At 45.8% G+C, this 25,657-nt stretch overlaps 1 protein-coding gene across 1 annotated transcript in view; it reads left to right on the forward strand.

The window, feature by feature from the left end:
• Positions 1 to 24,332, forward strand: part of LOC139327799 (Krueppel-like factor 7) — a 37,133-nt gene extending 12,801 nt beyond the window's left edge. Inside the window, exons 2-4 of the mRNA XM_070957791.1 lie at positions 8,952 to 9,588; positions 16,397 to 16,520; positions 20,197 to 24,332. Coding sequence (XP_070813892.1) covers positions 8,952 to 9,588; positions 16,397 to 16,520; positions 20,197 to 20,248 — 813 coding nt within the window. The 3' untranslated portion in view covers positions 20,249 to 24,332. The remainder of the gene's footprint in view (positions 1 to 8,951; positions 9,589 to 16,396; positions 16,521 to 20,196) is intronic.
• The last annotated feature ends 1,325 nt before the right edge of the window (positions 24,333 to 25,657 follow it).

Raw genomic sequence — 25,657 nt, forward strand, 5'->3', positions numbered from 1 at the left:
GTGCTGGTGTCCTGGTAATCTCACAGTGACAAAACAAGGCACCAAAGAAAGCGAATATTTCCCACAATTTCTGGTGAAAAATACCCACAAAATGCAGCATATCCACTGGTTTGGCAAGCAAGAACCAGTGAACCAGTGCGTTTTTGTCATTATTTATTTATTTATTTATTTTAGCACTAGAAGTACTTCCAATCCATGTATGGACAGCTACTGAGTGGACCTTATTTGCAGGAGTTCTTCAATCTGCATCCATATTGTGTTATGGGAAGACGGAGGGGATGTCTCTCGTGTCTGGGATGATGTGGATGTGTGCTTTCTGTTGTGTCTGCTTGGAGAAAGCAATGGGAAATGTCTTTCTGCTCCATTAAGCAGAGGTCACCAGGTTTTTTTGTGCTCTGAGTGCTCCATCATTGTTGCTTCCCCGCTAGATGAAAGGTGCTTTGAAGATCCCCCATCACACACAAACACACATCCGCACGTCGCGTAAACCTCCAGTGAACGAGGGCTTAGTGAGACGTCCTACCTCAAAATGAGCAAAACTGAACTGGGCCTTGCTCTGATTCTGCAGAAAACTGAATTCCCATGTCTAAGAACAATGTGCTAAAGACTGCGTTGAATTAAATTGACAGCTTTAGAGCCTAAAATGTAATCTAAACATTAGGTCCAGCAAAACAAAATTGAATTTGCTGCCTGAATACTGTCTCAAGTGCCCGAGTGTCTATTAGCACACCCATCCAAACAAAAACCTGACTGTGTGTAAAGGAGGTGTCAGGTTTACAACCAAATGTGCATTATCCCCTCAAACTCCGTCAGCAAATCGTGATTTAACAACTGGCAGTGTCTGTTATCAGCTTGAAGCCCGCACTGTGTAAAAGTGCCTCAAGGTGCTGCGTTGCCAGGCTTTGACGGAGGGTCTGACGGCGGCCCTGATTATTACTGTGAGGCTAATGTCGTCTGATAAGGCCGTGTGTGTAATTAAGCTGTTTCCGTGGCGTGTTATCTGTAGCTCGGTGAGGCTCAGTTGCCTGGAGAGATGGAGCTGTTAGTCAGTGAGGAGGAGGACTCCTGTCTCCTGTCTGTGGCTTTTCAGGCTTCACATCTTTCCCTCTGTTTTTTTTTCTCCTCTAAGCTGCAGGGGGTTTTTTTTGTCCTCATGCACCTGCAGATGGGAAGACTCTGTGGCTTCACCTTTCACCCCTTCCACTCTCTTCCTAATCAGAAAACTTTCCTAATCTGAAATGTAATTCTTTGCTTGTGTATAGGCCTGTTTCTTCATCATTCACCTGTCTGCCTCTTCCCTCTTCTCTCTGGGAAGGCAGATAAATTAGCTTCGTCTCTGCCCTCTGGCTCTTTCTCTTTGTGTCTCTGCTCCCTCCGTCTCTCCTTTGCTTCGCTGCTCCGGAGCCCCGTCGGGGCATCAGGAGCTCTAAGATCCCTCCTGGCCAAACACCCCCTGCACCCCCTGCTGCTCCCTCCGTCGAGAGTAACAGGGTGAAGCAAGGGCGCTCCGCTGTTCAGATCAGCGTTGAGGAAAATGAGGCGTTATCTCCCCTCCTGCTCCCCACCCTTCCCCTCCTCCTGGCCCCGTAGGCAGGTTCTCCGCTCAACTGGGATCCACCGACGACGCCATGCTGCTCTCCAAGGAGTCTGAAATCTGGAGGCTGGAGCTCTTAGTGAGTGAACGGGAAGGAACAAAAACCCTGAAGGGCAGCTTAGAGGGGAGGGAGGGCTTTTAGGAGATTTTGCATGTGTGTGTATGGGTGGGAGGGTGCTGTGTAAGTATTGCTCACTGAGGCTATAGATTACCGTCTCTGTCAGCTGCGACGGCCACCGCTGATGAGCTCCTGCGTGGTATCATTTCGTATCGATTAGGCACTGCGACGCAAACACACAAAGGCTGTTGGCGAGATGGCCGGTGCCTAGGGCCACTGGTCATTTAGCTGTCACCTCAAAGTGATGGCTTGGCCCGGCTCACCAGATCAATGGGAGACATAGGCTCTGTAACACACTACGGCAGGATAAGACATGTGCGCAGACACTCACACATACGCACTTACACACTATTTGAAAGCCTGCTCTCCGAATAAAGTGCCTGCCCAAACTTTTCCTTCAATAAAAGTGCCAGGCGTGTTGCTGAATTACAAATAGCAATAACAAAGACGGCTGTAAACAAAGTCAGTAAAGTACAAGAATGAGTCATAAAAACGAAATCAAAAGAATAAGAAAATAAGGACACAGGCCCGGAGCCAGGATGGAGTGACTCAGGGGGCTCTTAGAAAATTGCGCGGGGGCATTTTTTTTTTTTGTAGAATAAAACCCATTGATTTAACCATGCAGTAAGCAAAGAAAGGCTAAATAACAATAACAATAATACTGTTTCAGTACATCAAATAATGCTGTCCATGGTTCTGAAACCATGAGAAGCTGACATGTATCTCAGCCAGTAATTTAGGTGATTCGCTATTTTTCCACAGATACATAAAGCTTAAACACAGGGAGCAACAAGTACAAGTTAGGTGGCTAAGACCCCTTAAGACCCCTCATGGCACCAGGCCCAAGCAGATAAGACAATTCCCTGGTTCATCTTGATGTGAGCCTTACCTGTGGGGTAACATGCTGATTAATTTCTAAGGATTTTAATCAGAGCTGTTCTCGCAGTGGTATTGCATTCACACCCTGTGAATCCAACAAAGGCCCTCTTATTTTCTGTGACCAATGCCAGCGTGTGATTTAAATAAAAGCATGCAACAAGCAATAAACAGACTGTCAGTTAAATGTGAAACAACAAAAGAAGAGAAGCAACGCTGCGGAGAAGCCAGTGTTAACTCATCCATGACTTGAATGTTACTCACTTTTAAAATGAGTAATCAAACCCCTGCCAGATATAAAAATGGCCCAACCAAGTAATCAAAATGTCACATTGGTGCTGAAAAGGAATCTTTTTCCAATTTGTGGGGGATGATGATGACAATCAGAAGCTGCGCAAATGTTGTTTTGCTGTGGTGAAAGCATCAGAAGTGAACACCACAAGTGCATGCAGCCACCCAAAGCTACACGTGTTGCACTCTGTGAGCAATCATGATCTGATTTTCATGCACACTGCATTAGTCTTCTAGTCTTCGGACTTCTCGTTGAGAAGTTGGAGGTGTGCGGCCCGTCACCTGCAGCTCTTCATGGAACAGCTCACTGTGGCTGCTCCTTCTTGTTCCATCACTCCCTGCAAGCGAAGAAAATGACTGTTGTCTTGTGCAAAGTTCACTTACAGACACATTGCATTATGAAAGTCATGTTGTATTTCATCCGGTAAATGCTTTTAATGGGTGGCTGCAGCAGTGGGAAGTGTTTGCTTTGCATTAGCAATAACTTTCTCCGCATTTTTTATGGGCTTGTCAAGTTTGTAAAACTGCAAATATATAAATATTACCATGTTATATATATCACACTCTGATAGTGACTTTCTTTGAGATTATAACTTCTAAAGAGAAAATCAATAACACTCTAATGTCTGTACAGTAAATATGAAGCTGGAGTGAGCAGCTGATTATCTTAGCTTAGCATAAAGGCTGGAAACGGGGGGGGGGGGGGGGAACGGCGAGCATGGCTCCATCCAAAGGTAAGGACTCCAGCGAGTTACTGGTCCCAGCCAAGAAATAGTCTGGCAGATATCTCCCAGCAAGCTTTACACAGAGACAAGCCAGCGCTTTCCACTTGTTTCCAGTCTTTATGCTAAGCTGCTCCAACTGTCTGCTGACTCATATTTACCATACAGACCACACTCTTGTCATCAAAGCAAATAAAATAAAAAATTTGCTATAATGAATCTCCTTACTCCTTGATTTACAAAAGACATTTCTGTCATATTTCCTTTGACATGGCTTTATGGGATCATTTACAGAAAATAATGAAAGCATTCTTTTATTTTCATCTATAATCCTGAATGATGCAGCCCTGCAAGGAAGGTGCTGCGGGGAATCATTGGTCATCTTTTAGAAGATGTGGCAGCACCCCCCCTGCCATTTAACAATAGTGCTGCATCACCCCCTCCAGCTCAGGGCCCCCTTATAGTCATGCCCTTTTCAACCCTGCTAGCATCAGCTCTGAATATTATTCATAGCACCTTGTCTCTATCACAGCATCTGTAAAAACTAAACACGGTTATCCTAAAATTAATGAGCCGTATCCACCCCATTACATTTATCTGTTTAGTGGTGTTTTGGGCCTTCCTTTAGGGCATTATGCATGCTCTTCTGTTCATATTTATAACCCAGGCTTTTTATTAGCGGCCTAGCGGGGTGCTAACAGTTGGGAGGCAGCCTGCACTTTGATGGTGATGGCAGGCGGCTTGGCGCAGGCCAAATGTGACGGGGAGAGAGGATCAGCTGCCAGGCCAAGGGCCCCATGGAAAGGGTGGAGAGGGCGAGGCAGGGAGGAGAAGCTGGAGGAGAGGGAGACAGAAAGACTTCTTTTTTAAACTTAAAAGTCAGAGAATGAAAATAGAAGTGAATTAAGCCCGCTTGACTTTGTGATCACCAAATTTATGGCTTTTCGCTGGAGTAAAGCAGAACAGGGGAGTAAAAAGGGCATTATTCAAGTGATTTGACCTCAGCTAAAAACCCCTGAGTCAATGTTGTTCCTATTTGACACTTCTGTAGCTGCTGAGTCTTGTGGTTTTTGCTGTGTTTTTATGTTCAGATGTGATTTTAGATTTCACTGATTCTTCCACAAATAGGATGAATGTGTATTTATGAGTAGGATGAAATACAGCGTGTGTCCATGAGCAACACATGAACGTTTTAATGATAAATGGAACCAAAAGAAGACCTTCATTTCCACCTGGACCATGCTTGCTTCTCTTTTACATTTTAATCATTTCTGACTGACAGCTTCTCCCCCTTGCTGTAGAGCTGCTATTTTTATTATCCGGTACTTTCCTTTATAATGTCAACCCAAAAACTTCCCAAAAACATGTATTTTTTAACCATTCTTGAAGGCTGACAGTGACCCAAGCCACAGCTGAAAATTGTCACAGTAATTAGCTCTGCAGTTGGATGTTGCTGCGCTCAACACATCAACCCTTCTTGGTTTGGCAAGAAAACTAGAAAAAACAAATGCAAATGACTCGTTAAAGAAAAATATTTAACATTTGTCGTTTCCATTTCTCAAAAGCAAGGAATCGCTGCTTTAGTCTCTTTTCTGTCGCTGAGTTTTTAACACTGTTGGTCAAACAAATCAAGCCATTTGAAGCTCATTAGTTGCAGCCCTGTGATGATCACACATTTTGAGGCGAGACAGCTCAATGATACAGCACAGCCGGCAGGATCATGCTAGACCTGGTTAAGAAAGCAACAACGCTGTGCCTTGCAGCAGCGCTACTGCATGGAGCATTTAGCAGCTTCAGTTTCAGGGTTATGTTTCAGCAGGATTTGGACCCAATAGCAGACATGCAGACAGGGGTAAGGCTTGAAGAGGAATTTATTGAATGGATTGTGAAGGTAGACTCCACCACTCTACCACTAAGCAGCTGAAACAGTCTGGCCTCAAGTCCTCAGCTGTCCACAGTCTTTATGCTGTGCTTGATTGTGATGAGTCCCAGCTGTGTTGGAGCCAGCTCCCAAGCCACCTGGAAAGCCACGCCCAGCCTCTGCCCAAAAAAGGAAACACAGGAACCAAGTTACACACCTCTCCCCAATGCACAAGAAAATACTAGATATTCCCAAACCACCAAAAGGGTCCTGGTATTTTGCGTGCTGTGATGGTTTAATGCGGCGCTTGAATAGAACGTTAATGTTTTTAGCAACACCTGCACTTTTGCAACAATGACAAGCCAAAACGTCTGCTTATTGGGCTTATTGATTGATCATTGTGCCTCTGCGCTGTGCTCCCTCTTTAGAAACGTGATTGTAGTGGACACAGAAGAGTGAAATGCTTCAGGAGAGCGCTCCTGAAGCCGGTGATGACTTGTCTTGTTGAACATATGGAGGCTTGAATCTGGGCTGAGCTGACTGTCCCAGGTCACCCCACCACCCAAAGTAATTTCCTCCAGTTTGGAGGTGGAGGTGGGGCTGCTGGAACTGCCATTGGATTGTCTCAGCTTATCCTGGCGTGCACGAAGGAATCATCCCGAAAGCCTTTCAGGAAACGGACCCAGGCTTTATGCAGAGCCAATTGAGGTTGGCTCTCCAGATCGGCGTTTGTCCAAATAGAGCTGAAGCGGGCCATGAGCTCTCCTTTATCTTGGCTGCAGCGCGATGCTTTTGGCTCTTGCATCCTTGCCTGCACATACAAACACATGCATGCATACACACACACATACACACGCACGCCAAGTTGCACATTCACTTTAGGCCGCGAGATCAGCAAATAGACGCGTTTTTTCATGTGCGTAGGTGTTCACACAAACGCACACACAAGAGCTGCATAATTACACACAGCGCAGCGTAATTATGCCACTCACATACACGTGCACTTGCAAAATCATGTGCACACACAGGGAAACTAGCATAATTACATGCAGCCACATACAGTATAGACACCCACACTACACACACAGGAACCACTGATCAACTGCATGACCTTCTCTCTTACAATGTTAATGTCACCACCTGGGGGATGAAGGTGGTGGAAGGCAGCAGGCGGGGAGGGGGGCTGGTCTTGGAGTGATGGGAGAAAAGAATGAGGAAGACGGATGGAGAGAAAGAGCGGCGCAATAAGCCTGTCGCACCCGCAGCCCCCTTCACCTGCAGCCTCTTTCATCCGTCTTACCTTGTCAAACATCCCACGTTCTGTATGCGCTCACACACGTTTAAAGCACAGTATGCATGCGTGTACACACACTCCACCTTACGCGCCGCAGCCGTCTTCCAAGCGCACCCCAGCGCATCTCCGTGTGTCGTAACCTAACATTTAGTGTGCATGAGCCCTTTTCTGTGTGTGCGTACATGCGTGTTTGTGTGCAAGGCCTGTGGCTTGCCCGCTGACAGGATCCTGTTATGCCAAATGTCACACTTCCAAAAAGGATTCACCCCCCACGGAGAAAATGAAGTCAACACCTTCCTTCGCTCTTTCTCCCTCTCCCCTCTTGCCTCCTTCACCTTGTCCCTCCATCACTCTCCTCCTCCGTCTTCTCCACCTTCCACTCAGCGCCCCCTCTCACTTATCCGCTTCTATCCGCTTTTCCGCTCCCTTGAACTATCTCTACCTCATACACACACACACACACACACACACACACACACACACACACACTCGCACACACACACTCGCACACACACTCACCTTGGTTTGCAGGCCTAAGCGTTTTGCTGAACAAAGTCCCCTTTGACTGGCTGGTTTTAGTGGATAATTAGTCCTCACCTTGGGAGAGGAGGAGACGACAATGAGAAGAAAAGGAGGAGAAAAGGGGAGAGAAAATGGTGATTTTGGGGAATCGATAGGGGATAAAGCAGAAAGAGAAGGGTAATGGTGAAAATGAGTGTGAAAGAGAGCGATGTGGGGGGGCAGGAGGGCAGGTGGAGGGATTGAACGATAGCGTCGGCCACGTTGAGAGCAGCGTAGGGTTTTTCTCCCCCTGCACTGCACGTCTCAGGCCAGCACATGCTGTTCCCTTCATAATGTCTCCATACCTTCAATATGTAATTGCGCTCTGAAAGAAAGAATAAAGGGGAAAAAGAAACTCTTCTCATTTAATTCACGATTCACTGGCCGCAGCCATCAAGGAACAGTAGAGACCTCTCGCATACTCCATAAAAGAAGTTTTTTTTTTTTTCAAAGCCTTCACAGGAAAAAATAAAAACATGTGGGCGTGCAGTGGAGGGAGAAAGCACGCTGCATTATCTTCACTCCTTGCTGTAGATGTGGTCTCGAGCAGCTTTTTAATTTGATGTCGGTATGCAAATAGCGAAGACAGTCAAAAGACAACTCCAAATCCCTTTCTGTTCCTGGAAGAAGACAACTTACAGGAGAGATCACACTCCCTTAGCAACAGACACCACCCTCCAAAAAAGAAAAAAAAAAAAAGAAGAAGTGCGGTTTTATTTTTAGAAGGTGCAAACAAGGAAAGGGGCGGGGGTTGAAAGATTGTAAATGTCTCTGATGTGTTCAGTCTGTACAACCTTATTCCTGATAATGGAACTAGCTGCTCTGTCTGTCAGTGCTTATTTACACACAAATGAAGTGGCGAGTTGCACCCACCCAGTGGAGCTGCTAGCCTCCATCTCAGCTGTCAAAACGGGTTAGTGGCTACAAGCGAAACACAACGATCCCTGGGATCAAACTGGCGCCGTCCATTCAAACATAATAGCTTCATCCTTGGACATGGAGCATCTCTTTCCCTTGCTAGCTCTCCTCTTAGAACCTCGCCGGCTTGTTGTAAAGTAATAGACTTCTCAGGATGCCAGTTCACACAAATCGGGGATGTAGCCTTTTATTTGCCCTCCGTGGGGAGAGGTGTTTGGAGTAATAGGGATGAAGCAGACCATAACTACAGCTGAATAAATCTTCCTATCTTGGCTCAGTGGAAGCCGGTGCACACATGGCTTGTCAAAGCTCTATAAAATGTTGTTTGATAGGAGTTCTGTACAGTTTAGGACTTCTCCTCCTGCGATGCACTCGCCTCGCTTTTGTTCCGCGCTACAGCGGTTGCAATCAATCAGTGTGTAATCAGCCGTCTTGCTGGAGCTGCCAGGTAATCCTGGCTGTCTTGGTGGCTATCTGTGCGTGTGTGCGTGTGACAGCTGGCAGAGCTGCTAAGTTGCCTGTGTGGGTGAGTGGATGGCACCATGCAGATTTTCTCTCCACAGCGTGTAAAGGCATATCGGATGATCTGATGGCTGTTGAAATTGTCAAGTGGGATTTGAGAGAGAGGGTGGGCATTTTCAGTGCAGATGCCCAAATCCATGAACTTATCTGAATTGAGTCTAAATTGAGTCTTTTCTCCCTCTTCTCTCTTGTAGACCTGCCTAGAATTGGAGCGTTATTTGCAGACAGAGCCCAAGCGCCTCTCAGAGCTCTTCGACCAAGACCTGGATGGCCTCTTAACTCCGGCCTACCTGAAGGAGGACGGCGAGGAGGAGCTGACAGACGCCATGCTTCCTAGCCTGCCCAGCCTGCCTAGCCTCCCTGAGCCCCCGAGCCCACCTCCGGTGATCCTCTGCCCAACACGGAAGAATTTGCCCTCCACGGGTGCAGTGAAAAGAGACCTCAAACCCAAAGGGCAGGGGCTGGAAAACGTAGAAGGGACGGATGGGGTCCACCAGGCCCAGCTGAGCGCCGTTACCTCCCTGACGCCCCCGTCGTCGCCAGAATTGGGCCGACACCTCGTCAAACCCAACCAGACACTGACGGCCTCAGCCGATGGGACGCTTACCCTGAAGCTGGTGGCCAGGAAGGTTGGGCTGAGCGCGGCTAGGCTGGTGGCGGCGCACGCACTCCCTGTGCGGATGAAGGACGAAGAGGAGGGGGCTGCGTGTGTGATTGGGGTGGGGGAGCTACCGGAGAACAAGAAGAGGATCCACCGTTGTCAATTCAACGGCTGCAGGAAGGTGTACACCAAGAGCTCCCACTTAAAGGCCCATCAGAGGACACATACAGGTGAGAATTAATCATAAGCATGTAGATGAATTAGTTTTTATAGCAGTAATTGTGCTATTAGTAGCATCAGTGGAATAAGATGCAGTATAGTAGCAGCACCTTGTTAGCGGTGGAACATGGTTCAGTTATTTCGTGTTTGCAGGCACAATAAGAGTTTACACGACCTTTTCCACAGCAGTCATTTAGCTTCAGGATTGGTTCAATGTAATTGTTTGGAATTGCCCACACAGCTCACATTAATATGCATTCATTTGTCTAAATGTGCATGCTTGTATATGGATGGAGGTTACATTGGAAGCAAGGTTGCACAGTCTGTATGCAATTTGTGAATATGTGCGTATTAGTTGGTGCACTTTTCACATGTGATGTCAGTCAGTGAGACTTTCAGCAAGGCAACTCTGAGGACAGCTCTCAAACCAGAGGTAGCCACTTGATACACTTGCTTGCAATGAAACTGATTGACACTCATTGTCGGTGACAGATTCAAAAGACTCAATCCTGGAGCTAAATGACTGCTGCAGACTGGAGACGGAGCCAGAATGTGGAACTGTCTTTCTGTCTTTCCATGAACACAAAATGTACCCATAAGCAAGGAACAGTCTTAAATGTCTTCATCCCCATGGTACCACATGGAAATACAACCATGTAAGATAAGATAGTGATTATTAAGAGAAAAATACACTTCTGTTATCCCATTTTTCTACCTAAACGCTTCTGTGAGCCAAACCAGGACAGGTCCTCCTTGTCAAGGTTCTTCTGAAGAAGGAAGGGGGGAGGGTTCAGGAGCTATAACTCTCCCACTCTTCCATCTCAATCCCAAACCACTCAGACCCCTGTCGGGGAGCTGTCCTCTGTCTGAGTAACTGCACAGTGATGGATGGATTGACCTGGATAGGCCGCCATTTCCCCGGTTTATTTCAGGCCCTCCCGTCCTCTATGCGTTCTATAAGTCTAGGTCAGTGGTTCTCAATCTGATGTCAGAGACTGCCTGATTTGTCAGGGGTGGTAATGGGATAATTTTTAGTCTTGGAAAACAATGCTGCGTTATAATCTCAGGGTGGCAGGTCATGAGGGATACCATCTGTATGCTTCTTCCAATAATGAAGGCAAAGAGAAAGCTAAATCTGTGTTTGCCAATATTAACTAGCAGGGTTAGAGTTCAGCATCTCTTCACCTTCAGGTCACACCAAGCAGTGTTTGTTTGAACGGTTGCGAAGGCGTCAACAATGTGTTTTGCATTCTGATGGAAATAATTGAGCTGGGGTGGCTGAAAATGTAGGTCTTTACCTCCCTCTAAGAGAGGCGTTCAGGGTATGATGAGATGAACATGAGATCTGATAGGTGGCCTTTGCTCATCCTTAGAAGGCTTCCAATAGCAAATTAAATGTATGGTGGACTGCTTTCTTGATGTGCTTTAACCCATGAAGGTACAGCAAAGAGCGTCCATCATGCTGAATCGAGTTACGGGGACCCAAATGGGATTTTCTTGACCCCCATCAACTTAATGGCTGACAGATCACCAAAGCTGTCTGATTCAGAAGCTCTGACTCACTTGTAGTTTGACAGGTGTAATATAATGAAATTAACTTGTCAGCTCCTGTATGTTAAGAATTAAGAGAAGACGCTGCATGTGTGATCACACCCACAGGTTTTGGCCGATTGAGTGGAACAAAGGGCACAGACACACGGTCATTGATTCCTCCAGCCCCTGTGCGTATAATCTTCATGCCAACTGAGCCAGCTCTGGGAGATCAGTACCACTGATGCTGTCCAGACACAATATCCATAGAAGCAAAGGGATGGATAGGAAGAGTAAAACAAGTGAATCAGTAACGTCCTCATGTTGCACATTTAGTCCCAACAACAGTTTAAAAACTTAAATTTCTAATGTTATAAAACAGATACATGTAAGCAACAGATTTGAGAGGCTACAGTGTTGCTTGTGAAATGTCTTAAACCACTCATAGATTCATTTTCTCTGACTAATCGCCTGATGGACTACATTGCTCTCTAGATCTCAGTACGCTGGTCTACTTGAAAGAACTGAAGAAGATCAATCTTCTGTTGGGGGTGTGAGCTAACGTGGCATCCATTCCTTCTCTATCCAGTAAATTGTTTAAAAATTGATATGATCGTGATTTAATGGCACACAGTGTTACATATGGCATCATAAAGGGCTCAGTTTCTTGAGGAACCCTCCCCCCCTCCCGAGCTCATCCTTGTCACTTAAGGTGCTTTAGATAAAAGCATCTACCCAAAGAACATCTGTCTCGTTATTCAAACCGGGAAGGTAGAATGACAAAAGGGGGGAAATGTCGACACAAGATGACAAAAGAAAACACAAAAGCTGGAGGAAAAGGCAGAAGAAGAGGAGAGAGTGACGTGGAGTGAAACAAAGAGTAGATGAAGACAGAAGACGGGAATGGGGGAGGTACAGTAGAGCGACCCTCTTCAGAAAAAGACAGCAGTGCCACAGGCTCCCCCATTCACTGAGCCATTATCCTGACAAGTTTAAAGATGTCATTACTCAAATCCTCTTTTTCTTAGTTGTTATTTCCATAAATTACCGACGGAGAAAAGGCTACGATTTAATCTGGAATTAGACGGGCTGAGTTGAAATGACAGTGCCCTGTAGAGCTTTTTCTGAATAGGCTTATGGCAGATAAGGAATGGTACAATTAGATTTTGGGCAGGGTGAGGGAACGGGTAAAACACGACGACTGTTATTCTTTCCTCTCTCGCTCTCTCTTTCCCCCGTCCTCTCTCCTCATCTGCCTCACTTTTTCCATCTTTCTCCTCATTCCCTCCTTACTTCGCTCTGTCAGGCTTTTCATGCCACCGCTCGGCTCTTCTGCCGCTCTCTCCCTGTGAGTTGAGCCAAGGATTTTCGGAAAATATCCATGTGTTGCATTTGTTTTCCATAAATTAGACTTCAGGAACACGCCACAAAAGTACAGCAGTGGGTTGCACCAGATCTGCTATCAGTTCGAACATAGTGTTGTTTAGTCATTTCTAGCTTTGGACGGCGTTTACGAGCTCTTCACATTTTAAGCGTCGCCCCTGAAGACTTCCAACGGAGGCATAAGTTACGACTTAAATCTTACATGTAGCCCACAGTAGGTGTAGAGTAAAAATAGCGGTTGGCCTGGAGCATCGTTTTGAAAGGTTGAATAACTGGGAGGATGAGTTATGCCGGCTGTTTTTTGTCAGCAACGTTATTAGAGGATATTATAGGACATCAGACACAAACATTATAGTGTTGGCAAGCAAATATGAAGGGTTAGATAACTTTCTAATTCACAGCTACTAATTTAGAACAGTGTGCCAGTGTAGGCTATCATTATGTGTTGTATAATTTCATCCCTTCAGTAATGGAGAACAGCGATATTTCCCTGGTCTCACCACTCGATGCCACTGTTATTTTCCGCTCGCTGTAGATTAAGGTTGTGAAGTTATCGCACAGTCATGACACTTTGGCCTCGTCTGGTGATTAGCCTTCGCTCTGCAGCCTAACTTAAGAGAGGATTTACAGTGCAGCTGCTGCAACAGGCCAGAGAAGTTTAACACTCTTAGTTTTGGAATGAAATCGACCAAATACTGGTGTGTCCAAATACTTTAGGCCATGTATGTTGTTTTTGCATAAGTAAGTAATACTTTATATTACTCAGTATTACTCAAATGTAATCATTCATAACTGCAGCTGTGTTTATTGATAACAACTGCACAGATGATGGTAATAATGACTAACTGAGCTCACATAACTCACATAATCAGTGTCAATTAGCTGCAGCTCCATGCCTGAAACTTCGAGACCACTGAAATGTGAACGTTTAAATAAATAATTATTAATTTCCAAATAATCAATTAAGTCTAAAAGCTGTTAAAGTTGTGGTTCTTGCTTTCTTAATTTAACTCACTTCTGATGGAAAGATCTTCATCCAGTCAGACCTAGTTTTCCATCATCATCGCACGTCTCTCTGACATTCTCCATCACTTCCTCCATCTTTCATCTTCCTCTCTGAACCTGTTCGCCTCTTCCTCTTCCTTCCACTCATCTCCAAGCCTGCAGTGCTGGTCGTGGGCAGGAGCCTGGAAAGAGCCTCTCTAATGACCTCTGAGACCCGGATGCCCTGCTTCACCTCCAGCTAATGGGGGGAATGCAATTAACTTCAGCACTGGCACCTGAGAGGCTGGAGCGAGTGCATGCAAGTGTGTGTGCTTTTGCATGTGTGTGAGAGCATTCGGAAGTCATAGATTACACATAATGGGATTACAGTGACTCAGGAAACACCCAGTTATCAGATTACGGATGAGAAATATGTGATTGCTTATTTGATTACTCCAAAAAAAAACAAAACAAAAAAGCAATGGAAAGGGAAAAAGCATTTTGATTGCAGGTCATCTCTGCCTGAAATGAGTGACTGGTGTCAGATGACGTGGATTTTATTAAATAATGCAGCATAAGTGGTTTTCAACAACAGCACTGTCCACAATCCTGATTCCTTAAATCAGAGGAAATAATCCACTTAGCTTCATAATCTACATTATATGTTTAACAGGCAAAATAATCCAAAAGTAACAGAGCATAATCAGATTATGCTGCTGAGGTCGGGCTAATCCAGTGGATTAGGTTACTGATTGCCATTTTAAACTGCCAATCAGTCAGGCTGCGTGTCACATTGTTTTTTTTTTGCCGCCTTCGTCCAGTTTGTGTGTGAATCTGTGTTTCACAAGGCAAGTGTGCACCTGCTCTACTTGCCTGTTTGTATGAGGGCATCTTGGGGGGGAGTGGAGTGGAGGGGGGTGGGGGGCTCTGTTGCTAGGCAACGGGGGGCAGCGTATCGTTGGAGGAGTCGGTAGCTGAGTGGTTATGTACTGCTGCAGGCTCTGGTCTCTTAGTGCCCCTCTTTCCTCTTCTCCTCCTGCACAACCATCACTACTACCACCACCAATACCCCGGCCCTCCCTCCCACCCCCCCTTGCCCCGCACAGCTCGACGGTTACCGTCGCTAGGCAACTGCCTCCGCACTCTGCCAGCGTGCTCGGTAATTGGCCGGTGGCATGGTGGCGTGCCGTTGCCAGATCCAGCCAGCTGCACTGACTACTGCCTCCTCATGTTTCAGCGCACCCGCCTTCTCACACACACACACACACACACACACACACACACACACACACACACACACACACACACACACACACACACACACACACACACCCCGCCCCCTCACTCCCGTCGCTAGGCAACACATTCAGGCATCCCTGCCTCCTGGGAATTTCATTGGCCAGAGCGGGATGGCCCAGACCCGCTGCTGTGGGTGTTTCTGGGAAGTGAGGCAGTATGAAGGGATACATTACCACAATGGGCACATGCATGGGACGAGACTAATATCTGGGTTTTTAAACCAAAAGCAGTGTTTACCTGCTGTACTATTCATTTCATCTGGAATAAATTAATTCCATGCATCCAAGTGGACTTTTTCATATCAAATCTATGCAAGTGAGGATGCAGTTAAAGGGGGAAAAAGTCAGAATGAATCATTCTGAACCAGGTGTTATCAATTTGTATTCATTACTGGGTTTTTGTGGTCATTTCATGATCGCTTTTTCTCACTTGTTCATTAATCACCTCGTCACGCCTGTAACCTAATGCACCTCTGCTTCTCGCCATCAAAACATACATGAGTCCTGTTAATGGAGTGCTCGGCAACATGGCTGCTCGCTGAGTGTGTTTGACAGAAAGTGCTTTCGCAGGGCGTGTGTGTGAGATTGTTTTCTCATTTGCCTCTGCTTGTGCCATTCAGCTTTGCATTTTAGCAGACTGGAAAAAGTGTCGCTTTAAATGGAACACAGAAATAGTATATACATTATTGATTTTTTGGCTCGTGCCCCATGACCAAACCTGCGCACAATCAGTGAATTTCTGCAACAGCTGGTACAGATAATGGCGTCAAAGCAATTCTGTTTTTACACAAGCGCTCTCCTCGGCCTTCCTTGTGTTCACAGAGCAGTTGATCCATTGATTGTGTCCCTTTTGATGATCACATTCAACAAATTAAGCCTGTTTTTGTGATGAAGCCACTCAAGCAGGGCTGGTCAGTGTGTCAGTGTGACTGTATTCAGCCACGAGCCAGCGGTCCAGATGGGATGTGACTGATGCAGGTGACATCTTCGGAGCTGGACGCAGCTGGCAGATTGTGGGTTTCTTGCCATTATGCCGTGTGACTGGCCTAATTATCACCGACCTCCTCCCCTGCTGGCGTATCTGCAGCCTCCTCTGCCTTAATCCACTTCTGCAGCACTTCTCTCCTACTCCACTTTTCCCTCTCCTGGTCTCATCTCACCTCCTCTTCTCACTCTCTCATCCACCTTGCCTCTAATCCCCCTCCTCCCTCCCTTATCCTCTCCCCCTGCACTTCTCCTCTCGCTCCACTTCTCTCCACCCTCTACTCCTCTTCTGCGTGTTCAGCAAGATCGGAGACCAGTGGGAGCTTCTCCATCTCAGTGTTAAACATCGCCTTGCTCTCTTTCCAGCCCCTAAAACAAGCGGGGGGAGGGGGGAGTCGAATGCAAACTCCAATTGAATCACAATATGCAGGATGTAATTTTTATATGTGAATCTCTGCATGAAGGCTGCAAATTTGCAAAATATATCAGCTTAAAGACACCAAATATTTGGATTTGGGATTCAACAGCAGTGCCACAGTGATTCTTTGCATGACCACAGAAGTGTGTGATTGGTGGATGAGCTGAGAAACAGGTGCTTATGTTTTTTTCTTTTTTTCCCTTCTTTTTTTTCATCCCTCAGGTGAGAAGCCGTACAAGTGCTCGTGGGAGGGCTGCGAGTGGCGATTCGCCCGGAGCGACGAGCTGACGAGGCACTACCGCAAACACACTGGCGCCAAGCCTTTTAAGTGCAACCACTGTGACAGGTCTGTCAAAACACATCTCTCCCCATCCTCTCCCTTCTTCCATTTTCCAAGGGTTATTTGAAGTAGTTCCACTAGCACAGCGGGCTATGTTTTCCCATTGTGTTTTGTACACAGTCTGGTTTAGTAAAGAAGTGCTACAAGATGCTGGTAACACACCCAAATGTGTTTGGTACTGACCCAGTTTAAAAGTGTGCTGGCAGGATTACTAATGTGTGCTCCTCTGCAACGCATGCAAGACCCAACCTGCTCAGTCTTTCAGTGGGAATCCAAAGGGTGCTTATTCTGCTCTATACCCACATTAGGCCCTGTGCAGCATATTAATAGTGCATCTCCTCACATGGTGTTACATGGCCTTGATTTGGAGGCTGCTTTCACTCTGGGACAGAGCTGTGAAATGGTTGTAGAACCCATTAGCGCTGTCACACATCACTGGTATAGAATATTAATTTCATCAAATTTTTCTTTAGAATAAACCGTACTCATGTTTGCTAGTAGAGCTGTAAGTCACAGCTTATGACCGGTTTTTGGTGTGTTGGACATTTAGAGGAAAATTTCCGAAGCCAGCGTGACCCAAAATACAGGTCTGTGTGTAACTGTAAATAAAGCCCCAGGCTTGCCCAGTGATTGGAGAGACTATCCTGTAAACCGGATCATTCCTGGTCTGATCCCTGTGACCTGAGTGTCCTTGTGGAGAGCATGGCAGCCTGCCACACACAATATCAGTTTGAAAATCACTCAGAAAAATGGAATCGCTCAGTAGATGTAGGGTGATGTTTTCAGGTCTTTAAAGGATCTGCAGAAATGGATCACGGTCCCACACAGCTTCCTGTTAGCCGTGTGAGAAAGCAGAAGCCGCCCTCCTAATCTGAAACAGAGGTGTGGAGGAGCACGGGTTTGTCTCTCCGAAGAGTGGATCTGATGTCATTTGCCTGCGCTTCTTAATTAGTCACCCTGGCTTCTGTTTAATTATGAACCACAGCAAAATGTTAATTAGCAGGCCTCCTTAAATGTGGCTCCGGTGACAAAATCATGAAACATTCAGCGGCCATTATTCGTTACAAAAAGATCAGCTTGATTCAGACACAAAAATCTTTATTCCTGTTTTAATTACACCCCTCTGCCTGTGATCCGGCCCTCGCTGACACCTCTGGGATCTCAGAGCAATATTGTCTGCAGGAGTCTGCTTAAGGCAAGGGGCCGCAGGTAAAATGTCATTTTGAGGGGACGTTTGTGTAGTTTAACATGTAGATTTCTGCTACACTGAACATTTTCACTAAATAAAAACACCATAGTGGCCTTATACTCAAGAAAATGTGTGCAGAACGCCTCATAATTATAGAGTTTTTGCATTGTTTTTTGTACATCAACAAATTATTTATATTTGTAAAATATAAGAGTCAAATTTGTATCATTTTAAAGTTTGCTGTCATTTTTTTGGTCTGTCGCTTCATACTGTACATGTGCTTTTGTCTGTATTCAAAAGTCACATTTATTTGCAAATTTTGTACAATATTAGTTACTAATGACGCTCACAAAGGTTTCATCCAGCTTCAAAAGTCGTTAGAAGGATTTTATTGCATGCGTGTTGCGGCCTTTGGCAAAATTGGTCACAATACAGCAACATATTGAATATGTGACCTCCTGAATCATGTATGGCTTCATTATGATCAGACAAAAAGAAGCCCCCCTTCACCTGCGGTACTTTGCCTTAATGTGTGTGAAAGAGTATGTGTCTTGGTCATGCGTGCGTGTGTGTGTTTGTGTGTGTGTGTGTGTGTGTGTGTGTGTGTGTGTGTGTGTGTGTGTGTGTGTGTGTGTGTGTGTGTGTGTGTGTGTGATGGAGCAGAGGGCCGGGCAGTGTCACCTTAATCAGACCTCAGCTGGACAGACAGTAAATACAGTATCCCTCCCTCCTCCACCCTGATTTCCCACCTCCCCCCACCACCAGACCCCCCTGCAGGCACATCCCTAATTCGGGCCCACCTCTGTCATGTGTCACAAGGCGCCTAGCCCCTCCAGCTCAACACACACACACACACATGCACCCTGCTGAGATGAAGGAAGAGGGGAAACAGGGGAGACAGAGAAGACGGGGTGGAAGATTGAGGATGGGGGGAACGGGGAGGAGGAGGAGACAGACCCACGGTGTGCCAGCTGGTGTCGTGCCCCCGAGTCGTGACTCATACTTTACCATCTGTCAGCGCATACACACACACACACACACACACTCCCTTAGCGACACACACACAAAAACAGCCCAGCCTGCACGTCCCCTGAGCCGTTCACTCACCTCACGTGTGTTTGTTAGCGCGTGCGCGCTCGTGCACGCAGAGCGGTGACACACTCAGATACAGGTGCGCACACACATGCAGGTGTGACAGTAAGACAGATGACTGGTGGCTCATCACAGTGTAACTCTCCCTCTTGGCCAAACACTGATTCATCTAGACATCTTAGACTGTTGCCTCTGTCTCAGTGGAAAGAGCCAATCTGAAGCTGGCGTCAAAAAAAAAAAAAAAATCAACAGTTGCAGAGCTGTGACAGGGAGGCTGACTCCTGAACTGGGGATTCATACAGTATGGAAATACTGGAGTGAACTGAAGTGTAATATTTGGTATTTTTACTTATTTTACATTGAATTTTATTTGAATTACCAAATGCTTGTTGCAAGGATTATTAGCAAATGTCCATTTAGAAAAATGGCAATTTAAGACTTAATTCTGCGATTTGGCTGCTCGCTGAGAAAGAGTGACATGTTCTGTGCATATTCTCTCAAACTTCCCTTCAGCTCCATCACATTTCTTGTCCATCTACCTGAAAATTTAGAGGAGCATTCAGAAAACGCAGAGGCCGTTGGGAGCAATTTTGCGGTGTCTTGTCTCTTTTGTATCCTTCCAAACATTATTAAGTGGAACCCCTTTTGAAAACTTTAAAACAAGTCTGCGTCTCAAATATTTCTTAACACAGCAATCACCAGAACACGCAGCTCCCAATTACCTTAAAGAAAGCAACACTTTCCTTTTGAACGCCACTCCTCTTGGGAGCGGAGCTGTGGTGTTCGTTCGGCGAGCATCCAGCGGAAACACTGTTGATCTCGCGGTTGTGATGAAAAAGTAGGTCTCCCACAACGGCTGGATCTTTATGTAAGCGTGCGTGGAACAAACAAAACACCAGCTGAAGGCACGCATTATATCAATTTGTGGCAATCAGGTTGAAATAATCAAACATTTTTAAAAACCCGCGCAGAAAAAGAAAAAAAAATAGGTCAGCACACTTCCAGAGCAATTTCATTTTTCGCCGTGCCACTATGCCCTTGCAATTCTGCAAGCCTGATTTCAGATGAGATGCTTCGATTCATCTAATTTAGCTATCGTTTTACAGCACATGTTTTGCGTGCAGCTTTTTTTTTTTTGCCACCACCCTCCCACCATCCACACTGTTTCAACAGATCCATCTGCGGGCTCTCTAGTTATTCATGCCGCAGCTGAAGTCATTAGGAGTGCTGCTGAAAATGCTGATTATGAATTAGTTACACATATACTAATTGCGTGTGCATTAGTGGCTCAGCACTCACTAGCTAACAGCAACATTTAGCTCAATCGACAAAACAAACTTCTTTTTTCCTGCGTTGGTAACAAGCTGCTCTCTGTCTCGCTCTCTCTCTCTCTGGTTGCAGGTGTTTCTCGCGGTCGGATCACTTGGCGCTACACATGAAGAGGCACATCTGAGGAATTTGAGAGAGGTCAGCGGGAGTGGAAGCGAGGGGAAGGGGATGGAGGCGGAGTGGAGGGCGGAGAGGGAGCATCATCTGCAGTGAAATAACACAGAGACAAAGGGATGGGCTTAAAAAAAACACCAGATTTGGCCATTCTGGACTGGAGGGAGAGGCATCGCACAGGGACGCTGACTACAGACAGAAACACAGGCAGGCAGACAGACAGACCCTAACTGGCTCTGTCAATCTGTGCTCAGCCAGTTGGTCCATAATTCCACAGTGATGCGTTGTCACCTTGCAAATGTCTCCCGGTGTTGTCGATACAGACGCTCCATCCCACCCTTCGTATGTGTCTCAGAGGGGACGCCACACGATGAATGGTGGACCGCGTGCCTGTAGTTGGCAGCTCTCTGTCGCAGTCGTCCTTGCGGTCTTTGCGAGCATCCCTCGGCGATACGCTTCCAAAATATCAGCCCTGTTCATGCAGCAGTGCTCCGTGTACCAGCGAGCTCACCAACGCCAAACTGGACCAGTTGTACAGTCATTTTAGCCGACAGCGCACCTGCTGTTTGTATATTCAAGGTTTCCTCTGCTTAGGACGTGCTATGCTTTGAGCAGAGGTAGAACAGTTTCAGTGAACAGCATCATCTCACAGGGTAAGCAAGCAGGAAAGCTGGCTTTCTCTCCCTCAAACTTGCCACAGCCTTTACAGCTCGCCAAAGGGTTTGTTATCTTACATACGGGACAGATAATAACTTGACAATTTTTCATCTGACCCCTGTCACATCTGCCAACTGGATCCATTTATAAATCCCTTCTGGTTCGATGGCATTGGAGCACTTGTTTGAACGGAGCGTTAGATTGGATTTCCCGAAGACTTGAAGATGGGAGTGTGTTGCACTGATGTGCTGCGAAGACTGATTGAGGTCATCCAAAGGACTGGCTTGCTTTATGAACATCATCCATTGAGGGTTTCGGCTGGATGAGGCTAACTAATCTACTCTGGGAAAGACTGTTCATCTCCTGGAATGTCATCTGAAACCGAACGTCTCGAGATGCCAGACGGCTCCTCAGAGTGTTTCTCCTTGCCGGGATCTTACCTCTCACGAGATGTTGTCAGGAGCTGTTGCACAATTGACTCTTTGCAAACTTTTTGTAAAAATGCCCCGCCGTCTTGAACTGGGAGACAATTCGGGCCTCACCAAACGCTGGCTTTCACATGCCGCCGACGCGCGGACAGCCACATGCACAAGTCGAAGCAGCGATAGCACACCGAGCGCAAACAAGATCGCTATGTATGATAAAGGCTATATTGTTTCTAAGAAAAGATTCTCCCATTTGACAGTTGAAAAGACCATTTTGAAGAACACGCTGGAAATGGATGCAGCCAAAAAAAAAAAAAAAAAAGTCGACTGTAGATGCCTGAAATGATCTCTTTGGCCTTTGAGAGTGATTGGCACCTAACTAGCCACTTGGTCGAGGAGGGTTTTGTCCTTTTGTCACACCGCTCATGCAGATCTCTTCCAGTTTCTCTCAGACTTCATTTCAGAGAAAAAGCAGCATTCAACCGCTCTCCTAATCGGGCCCTATGCATATCCGAGAACATTCCTTCTGACTTCCTTCACCATATGTGTGTGTCTGAATGCAGATTTCTGCCCTGCTGGACACGGAAGGACTTGTAGGAAGACACAAATTCAATCAATTGGGTGGCTCTTCTCAGAGCAGATCAATGTGAATGTATCTGTTGTACGTCTGTACGTGTTGCTGGGCCCGTGAAAACACTCGAGCATGGTTGGTAAGATCATACCAGACAGCATTTGTGTTTATACAGTAGTTCCTCTGTTTCGCATTAGAAATGAATGGCTGGACTTGGAATAACTAGCGAGTCACGGCTGGTGGTTTTTGACATTTTACTGGCCGTGCTGGGCGAGTGGGAGGGCGTGAGTGCAGATATCCAGTGGGGGGGCTGAAATGGGTTAGTGGAGGAACAGATCTGCTCAGTCAGCAATCATGAAGCCGCGGTGGAGCGACACCCGCACGCCAGACTCATACACGCCCTCCTAGAAAAAGTGGAATTAGCATTTGTCCTGTTATGATCTGCCTCTTCTCCAACAGAACAAAAGACGCACGAAACCCAGCTGTTGCTCGGCACACTCGAGCGTCGTGTCTTTAATCTGCAAACAGAAATGAGTTTTGGGGGAGCATCAACTCAAGCGCACACAAATCAAACAGGCAGCTTGGACAAAAGCAGATTGTCGGGATTCTTTTGAACCCGATTGGGAACAACCACGTCAAGGTGTTTAGAATTTATTTCTTTTACAAGACTTTTAATACTTTGAGGCAAATTGAGGCGCACAGCAGTCTGCTTCTTGGCAAAAGGGAGACAGTAAATTGATTTCACTCTGTGTACCAGAGGCACATTTCAATTTGGGGTATGAATGCAGCCCAGCTCAATCATATCTCGACATGATCTGTCTGCAGCTCTGCAAGTAGAAGCTGTATCGCCTCCTGCTTCACATAAATATTGAACTCTTTCTATCTAAATGCGCAAACAAGCCAGACTGCATTTGATAGTGAACATTTAGGGGACGGGCCTTCGCTTGCAAAGACAGGAGGGATTGACCACAATCGAAACCAGTGGAGACTAGTTTTAACCACTGGTTTGTTTTCATCCAGGCTGCAGCTGCAACACTATCAATGCTAAAAGTCTTTGTGGTTGTTGGTCCTAAAAGTTGCAGATGCTGGCAAACATTTGGGATTTGGATGCCCATTCAGAGGGAAACGCCAGTGCAGGTTAGCAGCTTTGAGGTTGAAGAATAGTGGTTTAACCCGCGGGTTAAAATTGTATCATCAATGGCAGCTCTACTTCTTGTGTTTCAGTATTTCAACGGCGCGCTCTCCTGTTTTAATGAATGGTTGGGAATGTGTGGGAATGTGCAGCTCGAGAGTTTCCGTTTGTTTTTGCTCATGTTCTGCACCAATCATACCTGAGGATTTCGGACTGAAACACTGAACGTGGTGTTTTTCCTGATCGCCGAGACTTTCGGGAGACATGGAGCGACTCACATTACAGGACGTGTTGGTCTTCTCGTGACTTGGCAGAAGCAAATTTTTCTCTTCATGTGTTCGCCGGGAGCTTTCAAATGTGAATGTGTTTTCTGGAAAGGTTGTTTCATGTTGTCTCCGAGGATGCGGTTCAGTTCTGTGTCATCTTAATGAATGATTGTCAATTCTGCTGTGCCTGTGTGTTCTTCGTCTGTTTGTATTTGCACTCTGAATTTTTGGAAAAAATCACTTGCATATCTGACATTTTCTGTCCGCTTGTACACTACACTCCACACGACGACCCTGGGTGATGAAACACTGATCATAAAGTCTGTATAGTAGCTGTTTTTTAGCACAAATGTACACATGCCTACATGCAACATGGATTCACACGCATTGCAGACACACAAACATAAACTCCATGCATGCAGACACTCCCTAAACACACATACATGCACAAGCACATCCCGAATCCACACAGAACGTACTCACAAACACACACACGCTCTCTCTCTTCGTTCTCCTTGTGTGTTTTTCACCGTTTTTCATGCCACCTTGTGAGAGTCAGACATCCAGACTGCAGCTCTCGCTCTCAGCAGAGGCGGGGAAACACGCATTACTATGTGTGACACCACCTCTGTTTCCACCAGGTCTGAATTTCAAATCAAACGCACCCCCTTTTTCTACCAGCGTTCCCTCACCGCCCCCCACCACCTCCATTTTCTCAGATATGATCCCTTTCAACTCCTCTCCTCTGTCCGACTTCCCCTCCACCTCCCATTCCCTCCCTCGCCCCCTTCTCCTTTTCCCTCCGTTGTCTTTCTCCTTTTCTTTCGCTGTACAAAGTGTTTCAAATTTATCATTTGTATATTATGATGTATGGGTACGATAATGTTCTTTATTATGGAAAAATGAGAAAGATTTATTTTTGTTACCGGTTTGTTTCATAATTCCTTTTTTAAATTGGTATTGTAATATCTCTATGCAAGGAACTGTTCGGTGAATCGTTTTTATTTAAGAATGTAATTATGTGTAATAAATGGTAGAAGCAGTTTGGCATGGAGTATTCATGGTTCTTGGCTGGTCTGTTAATGGCAGTTTCATCCAGCAACAATATGCACCTAATCATCCATCTCCTCTCCGAATATTTTCTGATTTCTTATCAAGTCTCAATCACAGAGCCATTCATTTAGCTGACAATGAGCGCTCAGAGCACATTCACATACCCTTTTGCTTTCATTCTCACTGACCACACAACTTTTAAGGGCTGTCTGGTTTAGGTCCGCTGCAAACCAGCTGGGTTAAAGTGCCTAGGAAAAATAATTTACGCCCTCCGTTTGCTTGCTATTTGCAGCAAACCACCCATGGATGAATAAAAAAACCTCTCATTTATCGTTCCTTTTGATCAAACACAGGAAATGGGCCAGAATGCCATCACTTTGCCTGAATGCACTCTCTCGTCTTTTCCCTCTGAGGGAGCTACGGCGTGTTAATTACATCTGTTACCAACCAAGGTGATGACTTATCCACTATTCCTGCCTTTTGACCATGACTAGCTGATAAAAGGGTAATCGAATAACTAATGGATAATTAGGGAGTAATTACTCCCTGGTAAATGGCCCTATGCAGTGTATTAATTCTCCTTGGGTCTGGCAGTGAGAAACTCCCATAAGGTTTTTTGTTTCATTTAATGCTCCCTAATTGAAATGGGCACCCTCATCAAGAAGCTTACATGTATCTGTCGAACTTAATGTTCTTTTATCTGTAATTACAGACAGCTCCATATTATCTACCTAACTACACCTACTGCGTCAATCCCGGAGACACATTATGAAATTGGAAACGATGGAGTCATTTTTCAATAAAGGTCGCACGTCCCATGAGCGCTTTTTGATCGTCATTTCCATTCAACGTGATGGAAATGAGGCTATATGTGAGTTCACAGCAGAGCTAAATGGTCCTAATGTGTTTCAGCAGAGAGAGAAGAAGCTTCATATCAGCGCACGTTCGTAAAGGTTAACACACACACGGACAAATGTGGCTCATAGGCGTGTGCACCTGAGACCTCTGAGACGATCGGGCTGACTTTGCTTTTAGCCCTGCCCTAACTTCAGTGAGGATAACGAGTTTAATCATGCTCAACTTGAGTTGTTGAGGTCTTTCTGTACTGAACAACCAAAATAATCTTCAAGGAAAAAAAGATAAGATTCACTGATCTCACGCTGGGGAAATTCACTTGTTTTCGCAGCTCAAGAGTCAAAACTAGAAGAAATTGAGTGATACATAAAAATACAAATAAAATAAAAATAAAAGCCATGCTTTCACATTGCACAACAGTTAAAAGGTCTTTGCATGCATCAGGACATAAAGGGATAAA

Source organism: Chaetodon trifascialis, chromosome 24 (assembly GCF_039877785.1).
Source record: "Chaetodon trifascialis isolate fChaTrf1 chromosome 24, fChaTrf1.hap1, whole genome shotgun sequence".
NCBI lineage: Eukaryota > Metazoa > Chordata > Actinopteri > Chaetodontiformes > Chaetodontidae > Chaetodon > Chaetodon trifascialis.